This window comes from Malus sylvestris, chromosome 1 (genome assembly GCF_916048215.2).
Source record: "Malus sylvestris chromosome 1, drMalSylv7.2, whole genome shotgun sequence".
Classification (NCBI taxonomy): domain Eukaryota; kingdom Viridiplantae; phylum Streptophyta; class Magnoliopsida; order Rosales; family Rosaceae; genus Malus; species Malus sylvestris.
Window position 1 is genome coordinate 24,232,854 of NC_062260.1, and position 17,044 is coordinate 24,249,897.

General features: G+C 36.3%; 1 protein-coding gene across 1 annotated transcript; it reads left to right on the top strand.

Annotated features, from left to right (window-relative positions):
- Positions 1–2,291: 2,291 nt before the first annotated feature.
- LOC126588840 (uncharacterized) lies at positions 2,292–4,900 on the top strand. Its single transcript, XM_050254016.1, has 8 exons — positions 2,292–3,004; positions 3,445–3,512; positions 3,615–3,683; positions 3,755–3,811; positions 4,109–4,162; positions 4,230–4,292; positions 4,405–4,467; positions 4,752–4,900. Exons 1-7 carry the CDS (start codon positions 2,998–3,000, stop codon positions 4,435–4,437), a joined length of 351 nt encoding a protein of 116 aa, XP_050109973.1. The 5' UTR covers positions 2,292–2,997; the 3' UTR covers positions 4,438–4,467; positions 4,752–4,900.
- Positions 4,901–17,044: the final 12,144 nt, after the last annotated feature.

Genomic DNA, 17,044 nt, shown 5'->3' on the forward strand with positions numbered 1-17,044 from the left:
AAATGTTAATATATACATAAAACCATACCCCACATTTGATACTGATTTGCGGAATTTGTCTCTTATATAGGACATAAATCTCATGAGCTTAAAATTAGGGAGATTATATCTCTCAAAAGAATTTGTGAGATTATAGATATTTTTCTATTTTCTAAAACTATTTTAAAAAGAGTAGGCTATTCGCACTCCAATAAAGTTATATATACTTATAAATAAAATTTTGATACTTAAGCTTTTCAAGTTTCATTTGATCAAAGTGTATTTGTATTCAAAACTTATGTTCATAAACGCTTAACTCAAAAATAAAAAACGTATTAAAAGCCTAAATACTTCTTGGATATGTTTATTAAAGACGCATCGCTAAAAGTGTTTCTATGATCTAAAAATGCATCAAGCCTTTTCAAAAACAGTCACAAGCAAACCATTAGAATGGAGAGGTGATATTACGTTCATAATTAGCAGAAGGAGTTGAGTCATTTATTTATACGTGGCATTTTTTTATACAAATGATATGTACACTAATGTGATGGAGGAATAAATTATTAGTTGCGAACTCATCATTTACGAAATTTAAACATAAAACCGTCCACAAAAAAAAATATCACCAAATTATAGTATTAAGTCAATATTTACGTGGCATCTTCAATTAAATAAATTGAAAAAAAAAATATTATTGACGCATTGCAACTACCACAATCATAAATACTTTTTGGCAAGAATAATATTTGATGTGATTACTGAGATTTAGGAGGACCATAAATAATAGCCATAAGAAAAACGGTTGAGAAAGTGTGGGATCTGGTAGCGATGAGCACTGTATCATAAATGAGAGTTTGTCGCATATCATTTACGACTCGGCCTGAGTGGTTCTTCTTTTGATGGTAGCTACAACTCTGAGGAAGCCTGATTGTGTTGGTTCAAAAACATGTTTATCGTTACAATTTTTAGGGTTTATCTTTCTTTGGGACCACTTGCCTTATGCACAATTTGATCAATTTCTCTTTGGGATGTCACACAGATAATGTGATTTATAATGATGCTAATAATTCAGGTCAGTAGACATTCTAATCCATATCAAACTACATTTGCTGGCTCTTGATGAGAAATACGTGCACGAAATGAGTTTATGTGATTTCTTTTTCATCTTGTGATTGGAGAAATAGAAATAGAATTTCATGAGCTTGTGTTATTTAAACTATCCTAATAGCATGTTTACTTACCGAGAATAATAATTGAAATTATTTTTTCTGTTGTTACTAAAATATTGGTATGAGACTTGTTTCACTTGTTAATTTTCTCATGTGTTTACTATACTAACATATATAAAATCAGAAACATATGAGTTTTTTTTTATTGAAATTTGTAATCAAATTAATACCCTAAAATATCAGGAATCATATCAACTAATTGATCTGATCATTCTGGTTCTTTACTTCACCTAATTCTAAATTCTCTGTTTAATTCCTTCTTCCGTTTCTGTTAACTAAACGTGCACTCTCTTTATATTCTTTGTGCATGTTTTGATCCTTACTCTTTACATTAACAAGTATTTCCTTTCTTGGGAACAACATTCATCAAATTTGTACAGTCAAATTGTACATGAAATGAACTTAGCTAGCAGACCTCCTAATGCGTGTAGTTACTGCTGATGTGCCCTAATTAAAATGTTCAACAACCCTACCAGATTTTGTGCCCAAAAATTATGAGTTCATGACCCACGGCTTTAAAACCAGTCTGAAGACTCTGAACCCTTTTGCCACAAAAAAAAAACAAGGGAATAAGATGCTTTGGTTTCTCTTAATTCTTTCCTGCTGACCTGATCACTACATGCATGATGAAATCATTGGCAGTTTAGTTATTATACGTTCGTGGGGCAGTTACAAAGTTATTAATTTTCTCTATGTTTAGGTACGTAATAGAATTGACGTTTGCTTGTGGTCAGGTGTGAACTCACTCATATCGATCGACCAAGAATATATATATATATATATATATATATTCAAGCAAGAAAGCAACCATGCATGTTGCAATGCGGAACCAACGGGACTTATATCATGAATCACATGTTATTTTTTTATTTTACTATTTTTGGAAACACTACAACAAAAATGGCCTTTGGGCATAAAATTATGGACACCATTGAGGGATTTGTGTGTCTTTCAACACAAAAAGATTAAAACAGTGCCCATTCAATAAAGGACACTACATATTGTGCCCAATATCAAAAAAAATGGACATAAACACATTTTCTGACAACTTTGTTTAAAAAAATGAACTCAAATATATTATTGTGCCTATATTTTACATCTAAGGGCACGGTTATTTGTTTTTTATTATTTGTCATAAACTTATGGCCCACACCCCATTTTCCCTCTCTCCCTTTAACCCACCCACACCGCACCCCTCCTTCCCGTTCTCTCATCTCTCTCTGCCTCCTTTAGACTCTCTCTCTCTCCAACCCCCTTTCTCTCACTACCTTCCCCAGATCAAATCGTGGAGGCTTTTGAGTTCCATTGTCGCCAGAAAACCTTGGTAGGAACCCTCCGCACACAATCTCCACAAGAAAGGATCTCGGATTTGGAGGATATCTCTCGAAAAGTATTTAGTGCCCATTTCGGCCAACTCTCCATCATCTTTCTTTGGCTGAGTGGCATGTATTTCCACGGTGCTCGTTTTTCCAATTATGAATGAAAAAAAAACCAATCTACTTTGATCACCTGGAAGTTCTGTTATTTAATATTTGCCTTCGGGTTGACTTCACACTTCCTCAGTAGCTGGGGCTTGACTATGAGCTGTAGTCTTTTTTATGACTTCTTTCTAGTCTTCTTTTTACGGGACTGCTTTTTGTTTGATCCTTTTAAGGGATAAAGTGCCAAGGAGTTCTTTTGGGTAACTGAAGGGTCATCGAATGGCAGTTTCTAGGGTTGGAGTGGGAGGCATTCAAACTCATCTTCATCCCAATACACAAAGCTGGTGAAGGAAGGTTTGGGAAGATGGATGCATGGTGAGTCCGAATCAGGAATCGGGTTGGGAATCGGGTCTGGTAGGGAGAGATCAGAAGGTGAGTCGGGTTAGGAAGCGGTGGTGAGGAAAAGGCGGGTGCGAGTCAAAAGAGGGAGTGAGGAGTAGTCGTCGTTGTCCTCATTATTTCGTCACCGTAGCGTTTGAATTGGGAGTTGGCGACTTGGAGGGATGAGGGAGAGAAGGAGATGTAAGAGAAGAGAAAGAGGATGATTAGTGTTTTCATCTTTATCTCCTTTCATTTTTAAAGTACGATTGTATACTTGTAAACGTGTGTTGGTTGTTCAGGTGCCATGGATATACAATATTATTTCTTTTCGTAATCGCATGTTTTTAAGAGAAGCTGTTTTCTCTTACGATTTGATGTTATTTTGAATTGTTTTGATTAGTTCTGAAAGCTTTTAAATATCTGTGGAGTTGTAGATCAGATATCCATTCATTGTGGAGTTCTGCGATCAAGGTCCTTCATGGTGTATACAACTAGACAATCTGTAATCAAGTTTAATTTTCCATGGGTGCAAAATGTCTTTGTAAAAGCAAACTTTAGTGTAATTTAATTGGCCAATTTAATCTCTCTTTCTATTCTTTTTCAGCTTCGAAAAGTAAATGATGAACAGAAGACTGGAATTCGGAAAACTGAACATGATCTTCAAGTTGCAGAGGTTTGTTGTCCGTTTATTTACTACCTGAAACTATCAATTGCTATATGGTATTAATTTTTTTGATATCTCAGGAAGAAATGGTGAAGGAGAAGTTTGGGATTTCTTCGATATTTGAAGATTTGACTGAGGTAAGGAAATGGTAATGCTATAATTTTCTAATGCCTGCTGTTGTTGGCAACGTTGTTGTTATCACTTTAGGTTTAATTCTTGTGTCTTTGCCTCTTTTAGTGAGACTAGTCAATTAGTAAATTTATCAATTGCCTAAAGGTGGACTCTGTTATGGCCCCGTCTCTTATTAATCATATGCAAACTTTTAAGCTTGAATAACAGTGAAGCGTATCATGTTCTTGTTACCATTTACAAGTACTTTAAAATTAAGTTCACCATACTGCCAATAGTTAAATCCTGATGTGACCCATGATCAGGTCCATGGAGGATGGCTTCCACATACATTTGGAGTTCATGTAGACTATTTTCAGGTAAATCCACGCAGATTAGTTGGATAACAATGTCAGTCTAATTTCATGACAAAGTATTTATGTGCAGACGTACATTGTGACTTACTGGAATGAGCTTGGAAGACCAGCCTTTAATCTGGGAATTGAAAAGGTGTGTATGTGATATTCCAAACTTTATTCGTTAAACTTCTCCAATAAAGATGTTCACTTGCCAGGTGAATAAACTGGAATAGCCAAGTATTCATTTATTTGTTTGTCCTCAGGCCTTAAAAATGAAAGCTCATGGTGAGGATTAGGCTGGGATCATCGTTGAAAGAATCAGAACTGTATGTTATCCCAAACTCTTCTTCATATAATACAAAATACAAAGTGAGACACGAGTTGCGTTTTATGGGATTAGGTGGCAAAATTTGAGTTTCAAAACTCGAGTTCTAAAGAGGAGCATAAAGCAACAAGAGCCTATCTTACTAATAAATTCTGAAGTCATTAGACTCAGCTTTGGTGTTTAACATCTTCCTTTTTCTGAACAATTAGTGTACAATCAACTTTTCCATTTGAGATATTGAACCAAGTTGGCAACCTTTCTAATTCTTCCTCTTTTAATTTGAAGAACTGGATCCCAAGGTTGAAGAAACAGTCTTTGGAATTTAAAGCCTATCTTGAACCAAACATTTGATTAGTCACTACAAAAACTGCTGATGTATATCGTTCATCAAAGAGTTCTATATGACCACTTGTTTTCAAGGCACAAAATATGGCAAATCCTTACATTCAGGTGAGCCCCTTAAGAGAAATTTTTTAAATATATGGATTTGGTGGATGGAATTCTTTCTTATGGCATTTCTGTGTTATGGCAGGAAGCTAAGAAATATACCGAGCCATACATTGATCGGGTTGCAATGGTGACAAAAACACATTTAGATAAATTACAAGAAAGAAAATGCCAATGCAGTTCTCCTTGTTGCAAGCTAGGTGAGACATATGTACATCTATCCTCTCAAAACCTTGCACATTTCTTTTTCTTTATGAAGTTTACTTTCTCTGACCACTATGAAATATGTTTGCCCTCCAACTCATGAACTTCCCATCCTTGGTGAAAATGTGACTTGGTCTGCGATCTCTTGTAGGCCAAAATGACATTATTTAGGATAATTATCAACTTTTATTGTTGTAAGTATCAACTTTTGTCTTGCTTATCCACTTACTTATGTCCAGAATTTCAAGGTACGGTGATGTTCTTATAGTGGAAAAACTTATATTTCAATTGCATATTGTTGGAGGTTCTATTCTTATGTATTAAAATTATGTTGTTTTACATTACTATAATCATTCAATAATTGAGTTTACTAATGTTGTTGTGTAGGAGGATAGGGAAAAACTATTTGAAGGAATACTTAAACATAAATGGAAGATCTTTTCTTGATGATCATCTTCATTAATTCGTTTATGGAGCAGCATAGATTCGATGAGGTGCAAGGCTTGCTGGGGAAGATGCATCTGTCCAAAAATGTCTGCTTTCAAGTTCTTTTTGCATTAGAGATTAAATATGTAACATTACAATATATGTTTGTGAGATTGAGAATGTATTGTAGGCTTTCTACATTTTATGACAAAAAAAAACCTCAATTTCAGTTTCATTTTTTCAAGTTATGATTTTTTTTTTAATATTTAATTCATGCAGACACAATTACATTTTAAGTGCCAACATGGCTAGAAATGGTAGTCTGACAACTTTGTCAGAATGTAGGCACAAAACACCCTTTATTTATGCTAACATCATGAGCATAGAACTCAGTATTGTGCCCTCTGAGCAATGGTGACGCCCATAGAGGGCACAGACACAAAGATAGTAGCTGCACTGTTGCTATTGGTCTATGAGCACAATTGTTGGTGCTTTTTGGCCTCAAAGGGCACAAATAATTTATTGTGCGCAGTGCTCATTTTTGTTGTAGTGAAAGTTGTACAAAACTTTCGCTGTATTTTATTATTAGGATTTTTCAGTATATTTTGGAGTATCTTGTACTTTCATGTTTTGATTGTTAGTGTAAAACGTGAGTCAATGTTTAGAAAGGAAAAAAAGGAATGTAAATAGGGTAAATACTAGAAATCCTTTGTTAAGTAGGATATTGTTTATACCCTTTATTATTTGTTTCCTTATAGAACAAGGATTGTGTATGTATATATTTCAAAAGACGTAATACAAGTAATTATCCCGTAAAATTCTATTTGGCACCAAAGCCTAGTTGCCGTAACCCTAGAAACTGTAAACCATATTTGTTCTTCCACTGCTGTGCTTGTCTGACGTGGTCGTCGGGCTGTGACTGGTGCACGTATTGCAACATCTTTTTTGCTGCCGTGTTTTTTTGAAACTGTTGGAAGTATTGCAGCATCTTTTACTGCCATGCCTTTTGTTTTGAAATTGCGGCAACATTCTGTCTTGTTGCAGTTGCCGTGCCTTTTGTTTTGAAATTACAACAACATTCTGTCTTGTTGCAGTTGCCGTAAGTTGGGTTTATCAAAATTGTAAGTTTCTTTACTATTTATAAGTTGAGATGGCGAATTAAGGAGACGACTTTACCTTAATGTTGGAAGGTGGTTCTCGCAAACCAACCAACAATACGGTATTGAGTCCTGTAGTCATTCAGAACGATGCATCTGCTGTACCAAATACTATGAAGTTGAATGGATCGAATTACCCTATTTGGTCCAAGGTATTGGAGATGCATATTGTTGGACGTGGTAGAAAAGGCTTCGTGACAGGGAGTACTAAGGAACCTGCTGAGGATAATGCTGAGTATGAGACGTGGGAGATAGGGAATGCAATAGTAAAAGGGTGGTTGATCAATTCCATGGAACCGGCTATCATGGGATTTTTTATTCACCCGCGTACTGCTAAAGAAGTTTGGGAGGAGGTGGCTCGGACCTATTATGATGGTTCGGATATCTCTCAAATTTATGAATTAAAGGTTAAGTCGTTCAGGCTTCATCAAGAGGGCCGCTCGGTTGGTGTGTATTACGCTGACCTTAAGTCCGTCTGGCAGAAGCTAGATCAACGGAGACCAATTAAGATGGAATGTGTTGCCGATCTCAAGACACTTCGAGAAGAAATTCAAATTGATCGTGTGTATGCCTTATTGGCGGGTTTGGATGACATCTTTGATAAAGTACGTAGTGATATTCTACGTACTCAACCGTTACCATCTGTTGAGGAAGTGTTTTCTGTTGTTAGGCATGAAGCACAACGACATGCCACCATGATGGGTGGAAGTAACAACTAAGGGGGGCTGCCGTCCATGGCCATGGTCTCTCGGCCACCTACAACTTCCCGTCCTAACAATTCTTCTAATCAATCTTTCAATTCTCGTCCCTTTACCCGAGAAAACAAAGATGATTTGAAGTGTACTTTCTGTGGTCAAACTCGCCATACTGAATATACATGTTTCACTAAGCATGGTGTACCTGATTGGTTTCCAGAATTTAAGAAAAAACTACATGCCAAGGAACTTGGAGCCGCCGGGTCCAATGGAGGCATTGCCTCCCTTGCTGCAGTTACACCAACAGCCCAAGAGGCCGGGGATAACTCAGGTGATCCTAGTCAAATTTTGTTGACTCGTACTACTCCTGGTGATTCGTCCTCCAATACAGGTACTATGGGGCATGTTCTCTTAGCCTCTGAAAGTGAGTAACATACAGGTTGGATTCTTGATTCTGGTGCAACCGATCATATGACATATGATAAAAATATGTTTCAATATATGACAATGTCTCACAGGAAAAGCATAGCAACTGCCAATGGGACTCTTGTACCCGTATGTGGCACGGGCACTGTGCAACTCTCCCCATCTCTCCCGTTACATCGTTGCTTATTTGTTCTGTCTTTGTCCCATCATTTATTATCAATACCATAAGTTACTGAACAATTGGACTGTGTTGTTCTAATGTATCGGTCCTTTTGTCTACTTCAGGATATTCAGACCAATGAGATAATTGGGCGTGACACTAAGAGAGAGGGATTGTACTATGTGGATGACGTCGTTCTTGGCATGGCTAATGCAGTTCGAGCATCACATGATAGTAATTTGCGAGAAGTATGGCTATTGCATCATCGGTTAAGGCATGCATCTTTTGGATATTTACGGCATATGTTGCCTAGTCTATTTTGTAGAATAAATGATTCAGACTTACATTGTGAAGTATGTATTCTTGCTAAAAGCCATCGTGCTTCGTTTCCTCCTAGTATGAATAAAAGGTCTTTGCCGTTTGAACTTATGCACTCTGATGTTTGGGGGCCTTATCCAGTTGTTGCTCATTCTGGCATTAAATGGTTTGTTACGTTTGTTGATGATTGTACTCGTATGACTTTGCTATATGTGTTGAAAAATAAAAGTGATGTTGGTATGGTCTTTCGTTCTTTCTCTCAGATGATTCAGACATAGTATTCGTCTGTGATTAAAGTACTTCGTTCGACAATGGTGGTGAGTACATTAATTTTGAGTTGTCGGAGTTTCTTCGTGATCGAGGCATCCTCCATGAAACGACTTGTCCTCATACCCCGCAACAAAATGAGGTTGCTGAACGTAAAAACCGCCACCTCCTAGAAACAGCTCGTGCTCTTATGATTGGCGCCTCTGTTCCTAAGGTTTTGTGGCCTGAAGCTGTTACTTATGCTGTATATGTGATTAACCGTATGCCATCTCGAGTTCTGGAATTTCAAACACCTCTTCAAGTCCTCACTTAACATGCTCTAGTGGTGTCGACTCATACTCTTGCTCCTCGAGTATTTAGGTGTGTGGTTTATGTGCATATTCAGAAAATTCATCGCACAAAGTTGGATCTGTGTGCCCTCCGGTGTGTGTTTGTGGGTTTCTCACCTCACCAAAAAGGCTATAAATGTTATCACCCTGAGACTCGACGTATGGATGTGACCTTTTTTGAATTAGAGTTTTTTTATCCTTCCGGGCATTTATCCTCAGATCACCAGAGGGAGAACGTTCTTGGTGATCTGGAGTGGTTGGATCTAGGAGGAGACACCATTTCAAATAACACTAGCACCGAACCTGCTAGTGAATCGGTTTCTGCAGAAAATGTTGAAGTTCATGCCAAACATCAAGAGGTTCCTGTCGAGGAACCGAATACCCCTGCCGAGGAACCAAATACCCAGGAGACTGCCAAATTGGCCTCTGAGCAGCCAAGACAGTGTTCTGCCGAGCCCAGTACACAGTGGCAGCAGTCACATGCCGAGTCTGCTAATGTGCCCTCCTCTCTCTCTAGCTCCAAAGTGTCGCCCAATGCATCTTCTTTGAATATAACCATGGATAATTATGTAATTAATCCAAGTGATAATGTAAATGCATATAGGTTGCCGCAAGACAAAATCGAGGTGTGCCACCTGATAGGTTTTCTCTTGAAGGGAAGGTGAAGTATCCAATAGCCAACTATGTCTCATGTAGTGGTCTTGCTCCGGATTGCCAAACCTTGGTGAACAATATGGAGTCTGTAAAAATACCAACTCGAGTGGAGGAAGCTCTAAAGGATCCAAAGTGGGCAAAAGCAATGGATGAGGAAATGTTGGCGTTAAAAAAGAATAATACATGGTAGGTGACGTGTCTACCCAAAGGAAAAAGGACAGTTGGATGCCGGTGGGTGTTTACAATTAAATTCAAAGTCAATGGATCGATATACAGGTACAAAGCAAGGTTGGTAGCTAAAGGATACACTCAAACATATGGTGTAGATTACCAAGAAACTTTCTCTCCAGTTGCCAAGATGAATACGAGGTACGTGTTCTGATTTCTTTAGTTGCCAATCTAGACTGGCCGTTAAAACAGTTTGATGTGAAAAATGCTTTTCTCCATGGAAATTTGGAGGAAGAAGTATATATGGATTTTCCTCCTGGGTATAGTGCTTCTGGGAATACTAGAGTATGTCGATTGCATAAGTCACTCTATGGACTTAAGCAATCACCTCGTGCGTGGTTTGATAGGTTTACCCAAGTTATGAAAAAGAATGGGTACTTCAGAGTTATTCTGATCACACATTGTTTGTTAAACGAAGACAAGATAAAGTGACAACCCTAATCATTTATGTAGATGACATGATTATCATTGGAGATGATCACGATGAGATTTTGAAGTTACAGAATAATCTGGCAGCCGAGTTCGAAATGAAAAACCTAGGAGACTTGAAGTATTTCCTTGGAGTTGAAGTTGCTCGCTCTTCAAAAGGTATTTTCTTGTTTCAATGTAAGTATGTTCTGGATTTATTAAAGGAATCTGGTATGCTGGGGTGTAAGCCGGTAGACACTCCTATTGTTGAAAAGCATCATCTGTGTTTGGATCCTAATCAGAAGTCAGTTGATATCCTAATCAAAAGTCAGTTGATAAAGGGAGATATCAAAGACTTGTAGGAAGACTAATTTATTTGGCTCATACACGTCCAGATATCGCCTATGCTGTAAGTGTAGTAAGTCAGTTTATGCATTCACCGAGCGTGGATCATATGGCTGCTGTTATGCGTATCCTAGCATATTTGAAATCTGCACCAGGAAAAAGAGTTCTGTATGGGAAGCACGGGCATTTGAAGATTGAGGGGTTCACAGATGCTGATTGGGCATGTAATATCAGTGATATAAGATCTACTTCTAGGTATTTTACTTTCGTATGAGGGAATTTGGTTACATGGCGAAGTAAAAAACAGAAGGTGGTATCACGGTCTTTAGCTGAGGCTGAGTACAGGGGCATGGCCCACGGCATTTGTGAAATTCTTTGGCTTCGAAAACTTCTTTGGAGTCTTGGGTTTAAAACAAATGAGACCGTGAAACTATATTGTGATAACAAGTCAGCGAGAGATATAGCTGATAATCCGGTTCAGCATGATAGGACAAAACATGTAAAGGTTGATCAACATTTCATTAAAGAGAAACTCGAGAAGAAAATTGTGTCTATACCGTTTGTGAAATCGGATGAGCAACTTGCAGATGTTCTTACTCATGCAGTGTGTAGTCGAAAGTTTGATGACTCACTTATCAAGTTGGGCATGTGTGACATCTATGCACCAACTTGAGGGGGAGTGTAAAACGTGAGTCAATGTTTAGAAAGGAAAAAAAGAAATGTAAATAGGGTAAATACTAGGAATCCTTTATTAGGTAGGATATTGTCTATACCCTTTAATATTTGTTTCCTTATAGAACAAGGATTGTGTATGTATATATTTCAAAAGAAGTAATACAAGGAATTATCCCGTAAAATTCTATTGTTAGATCTTTGGTCAAAGATACAATGATCAATCTTACTACCAAACATTTTAATATCTTGAATACTCCATAGCATATACAATTTTTTTTCATTATCTATGCTCCAAGTTGCAAGAAATTATCATTGGGGTATCAACGAAATTATGCTCTACTGTTGTTATGCAAGGGCATGCATATTGGTATATGTATCTCGTGTTCAATTGAATGTGAAGGGGAAGTGTTGATGAGAATGAATCTCACAACGTGGATGCACTTTGTATGCGTTTATAAGTAAGTTTGGTTACTTTCTATATTATCAATTGGTTTATAGTGGAACCTCAATTTTCTTCATGGTCTCAGAGCAGATTGTTTTGCATGTTGCGTTGATCATGTGTTAAGCTTAAAAACACATTACATGTGAGGAGGTGTGTCGAGAATGAATTCCACGTTGATAGAAGGAGGGACCTACATGAGCTTATAAGCAATTGAACTATTCTCTATATTGTCAATTGTTTGTATGGTAAAACCTCAACTTTTTTTAAGTTTACCAAAATTATGATTCATTGAGAGTATTGCTCATTGAGAGTATTGTGGTTTATGGATGTGGTCCATGAATTGATGAACTACACAACATTGGCCCAAAAATGGATTCATGATTAACAGAGTATAATGCTAGAAGAACTAATAGTGCATTTTTGATGATATTATGTTATGTGGTTGTTGACATGAATTAATATAATGATCCATTCGTATGGTGTAGGGTGTTAGGTTATTGCGTTTTTTGATGAAATTAATCATGTGGTTCTTGACGTGCGTGTACTAAATTGTTTATCAATTCTTGTAGACTTCCAACTCATTTGGAGCTAACACTAGAGAAATTTTTCAGTGTGACTGTTACACGAGATGGTACATTACATGCCACTAAACAAATGGTGCGATATGTGTGCTAAAAAGTTAATAACTTAAAAAATAAAATTTCTCATCATTCTTATTAAAACACGTGATGTACCACTTGTGTTCCCGTCACAACTAAAAATTTCTCACACTGAGCTAAAAGATTGGAAAGCTAGTCGCTTTTGAAGTTAACTACAGCTTCAACTTCTCTCTTTCAATTAGCTCTAGTCTTTTTATTATGAATTATTTTTACTCGCTAATATGGTTTAGCTTAGATCACAAACATACGTAGAGACGGGATCCTTATTTAAAAATAAATAAATAAATAGGGACACACTCGTAACCATTAGATTTGACTTTAATGAAATTTAGTAGTTGAGATTAAATCACGGGTCACAGAATCTCAACCACAGAATTTCATTAAAGCCAAATTTAACGGTCAAGAGGGTATCCCCAATTTTTTGAAAAATGGGGATCCCTTCCCTTAAAGACTTTATATATACATACAAGCCCTTTAAGGGAAGGGATCCCCATTTATTTTTTCAAAAAATGGGGACACCCTCTTGATCCTTAGATTTGGCTTTAATGAAATTTTGTGGTTGAGATTAAATCACAGGCCACAAAATCTCAACCACTGAATTTCATTAAAGTCAAATCTAACGGTCAAGAAGATGTCCCCATTATTAAAAAAAAATGAGGATCCCTCCCCTTAAAGGGTTCCTATATATATATATATATATATATGCACGGTCACCATTACTAGCACATCTCCTAACTATAATCTCTCGTTTATATATTAATGACTTTATGCATGCATTAAAATTCGTATTTAAATTTAATTTTCTTTTAGTTTAGCCAAAAAATAAAAGTCACAAATTCTAGAAAATAAAATTTTATCTTTATAATTTTTCTTAGTAATCTTAAATTTACTCATCTATAATTCTCTTCCCTCCTGACTAAACTTAGGTAGCCACTATCCACAAAACTATTTTAGATTGATGTAATAGTATTTTGAGACAAATTTTTTTTTTTTTCTGTAATTTTTTTAGATTAAAATAGCTAAACAAAATGACTTAAATAGCTTATTTGGAGATGATCTTAGGCTCTTGAATATGAGAACATCTATGATGCGGCAGTTTCACTACTTGACGATGCGATGATACTCACACAGGACCCCCTTGTATTTGAACTCACCCACTATAAGTTAGTTTCACCCTATTAGTTCTAATGGTATATGCGATTGATATAGGATCGGTTGGCGGTAAATTTGAAACCCTCTTACTTTAATTTGTGGTAAGTATTTATAGTGAGGGACGTAGAGCTGTCAAGGAATTCTCCCATTCGCACAGGGTCGTAAGCATGGGTTAAGTATGACTCGTATTGGCAGTCTATCAATAACATAATAAAAGTATAATAATATATATACTATCAATACGAGAGAAATATGTTGTCGATACATTGTTAACACGAATCATGCGCAACCTATGCTTACGACGGCCGGGTGCATGAGAGAATTGTGATCAAGTGGATCATTGAACTGAATGAGGTCTGAAAAGGCCCATTTCATTATGGTTTGGGCACATTGAGTTCTAATCTGACATGGGTTTTCTAAGTTCAAGTCCAAATGACTTGTTTTGAGGATTAACTTCCATTTCCATATTTAATTAGAATTACTTTTACACCATATGATTGTTAGGATAATCTTGCCATGTGCAGGAACCTTCTTTAAATCTTTTAATAAAAGGAGATACTTTTTTCTCACTTTAATCGCTTTTACCTTTACGAGAAAAGCAAATAAAAAATCACTCTCTAATCTAATTTTACAAAGAGAAATGTTAAGAAGATTTTGTTAAGCAACATATTAAGTTGCAGTAATGTAATATCACAGAGAAGATGAAGAGGTTTTAGAGATAGAAAGATAGAGAGAGAGAGAGAAATGAATTATATTTCTATACTGCAAAGTTACTGAATTACTCTACTTACAATTGTTATATAGTTATCTATATTACTTCTTCACTAAGACACCTTATCCTACTTATAACAACCATACTGATCTTATAACAACCACACTGATCTCTTGACACATGTCAATGTATCTAACCATCTATTATCTATACTGTTAACATCCTCCCTCAAGCTCAGGAGAAGGACCACGAAGCCTGAGATTGCAGCAATGAGCACGAAAAAGTGGTGCAGATAGGCCCTTTGTCAGAATATCAGCAAATTGCTCATTAGAGGAAACAAACTGCATTTGAAGTAACTGTTGGGCAACCCTGTCACGAACAAAATGGATATCAATCTCAATATGTTTGGTTCGTTGATGCATCACTGGATTACAAGTCAGAGCAATAGCCGAGAGGTTATCACAAAACATAATGGATGGAGTCGAAACTGTAATCTGCAGAAAAGTGAGAATCTGTCTTATCCAATCAAGCTCAGCTGCTGTTGTAGCAATGGCACGATACTCAGCTTCAGTAGAAGAGCGAGAGACAGTGTTCTGCTTCTTTGATGACCACGAAATGGGATTAGAACCCAAGAAAACAACCAAACCTGTTGTAGAGCGTCGATCATTCGGATCCCCTGCCCAGTCCGCATCACTAAATGCATTTAACTCCAAGTCGCCCTTTGTATATTGAAGACCATAATGTTGAGTGCCGTTAATACCGTAATATCCTTTTGACAGCCAAGTAATGAGACTCCATGAGACACTGCATGAACTGAGCAACCTGATGTACCGAAAAAGCAATATCAGGTCTTGTGAAAGTTAGATACTGTAAGGCGCCCACTATACTTCTGTACAATGGAGGATTGTCAAATGGTATGCCATCATCCTTAAGAAGGTGATGAGAAGGCAGACAAGGAGTAGCACAAGACTTGGACTGATGCATTTCTGTCTTTGTCAATAAATCGGTGACATATCTATGCTGAGACAGAAACAACCCTTCTGTATTGGTTGTGATTTGAACACCAAGGAAATAATGGAGTGGTCCCAGATCCTTGATATCAAATTCTGTAGCCAACGCAGAAATGAGCTCTGGAATTACAGAAATGGCACTGCCAGTGATGATGATATCATCCACATAGAGAAGAAGAAGTACTATTCCAGAAGAAGTATGGTTGACAAACAATGAAGTGTCGGCATAAGTTGTGTGAAATCCCAAGGAAGGCAAGAACTTAGTAAATCGCTCATTTCATGCCCGGGGAGCTTGTTTGAGACCGTATAAAGACTTGTGAAGTTTACACACTGAGGATGAATAGATAGGGTCTACAAACCCCGGAGGCTGCGCCATATACACTTCTTCTTCCAAAATACCATGCAAAAAAGCATTTTTGACATCGAGCTGCCGTAAACCCCAACCATAATGCATTTAGTGAAGATCGGAAAAAAAACCTTTCAAGCATGTAGAGCTTGATCGGCGAATGATACCATGTTAAGCAACATATTAAGTTGCAGTAATGTAATATCATAGAGAAGATGAAGAGGTTTTAGAGATAGAAAGATAGAGAGAGAGAGAGAGAAATGAATTATATTTCTGTACTGCTTGGTACTGAATTACTCTACTTACAATTGTTATATAGTTATCTATATTACTTCTTCACTAAGACACCTTATCCTACTTATAACAACCATACTGATCTTATAACAACCACACTGATCTCTTGACACATGTCAATGTATCTAACCATCTATTATCTATACTGTTAACAGATTTTTTTTAAAAGTTAGAGTTTCTATAAACTTTGTCATTCTATTTTTTACATAATATTTTATAACGTCCGTACAAAAATTAATCTTAAAAGTTTGTAAAAAAAATTTCACTTTAAAAATCTCTTTAGTGTTTCCCTTATACAAAGTTAAAAAAAAAAAATTATCAACCAAAAATAACATTTCAAGGACTTTAAAAAGTCAATCATAACATCTGCTGGGTAATGACTTTCCCAAAAACCGCAAATCACGCTCATGATCCAAAGCACAAAAACTAGACTAGTCAACAACCACATTCTCTCATCCTCATTTTACAGCATAAGCGTATGGCTATAGAAGTGTCGTGTGTGAATGATGGAGTTTTCTATAATAGTTTTCAACAAGAATGATACTATTATCATTTAGTTGTGCTATCTCTCTAATAGAGATGAGACCCACAACGTTTGATGATTCTATTTTTATTAAAGAGATATTACAAATGATGGACAACTAGTTGGTAAGTATAGCATTACTTTCTAATCAAAATGCCAATTTTTATGCGGCATAATATAGATTAACATCAAAGATGGTTCCTTTCAAATTTGACAATTACTTTAAATTTATTTTAGTGATCAGTAAATGTTTTTCCTCATTTTTATTAATTTTTTGTTTTAAAAAATAATTATTGCAATTATGAAAAGTAAATAACGTAATAAATAATAGTTTAAAATTAACATATTTGGATGGAGAAAAAAAATTTAAAAAAAAAAATCAAAGTGCCACATAAGTGTAACATCCCACATCGCTCAAGCGGACAATATCGTGCTACGGTGAAGTCAAGTCCAGGTGTGGTGGAGGCCGGGCCGGGATGTGACATAAGCCTTCAATTTAATGGATAAAATAAAATATATGATTTTTTTTTACATATTTCATTATATTGCTTGGGTCTAAATCAAAAGACCTCTTTAATTAACATTGCCATTACTCTAAAAAAATTAACTTTGTCATAATTTCAATCATTAATCTATAAGCACGATTCGTATACTTTATAAATAGCCATTAATTTACGATTAGAAGTGATGAATTTATATTG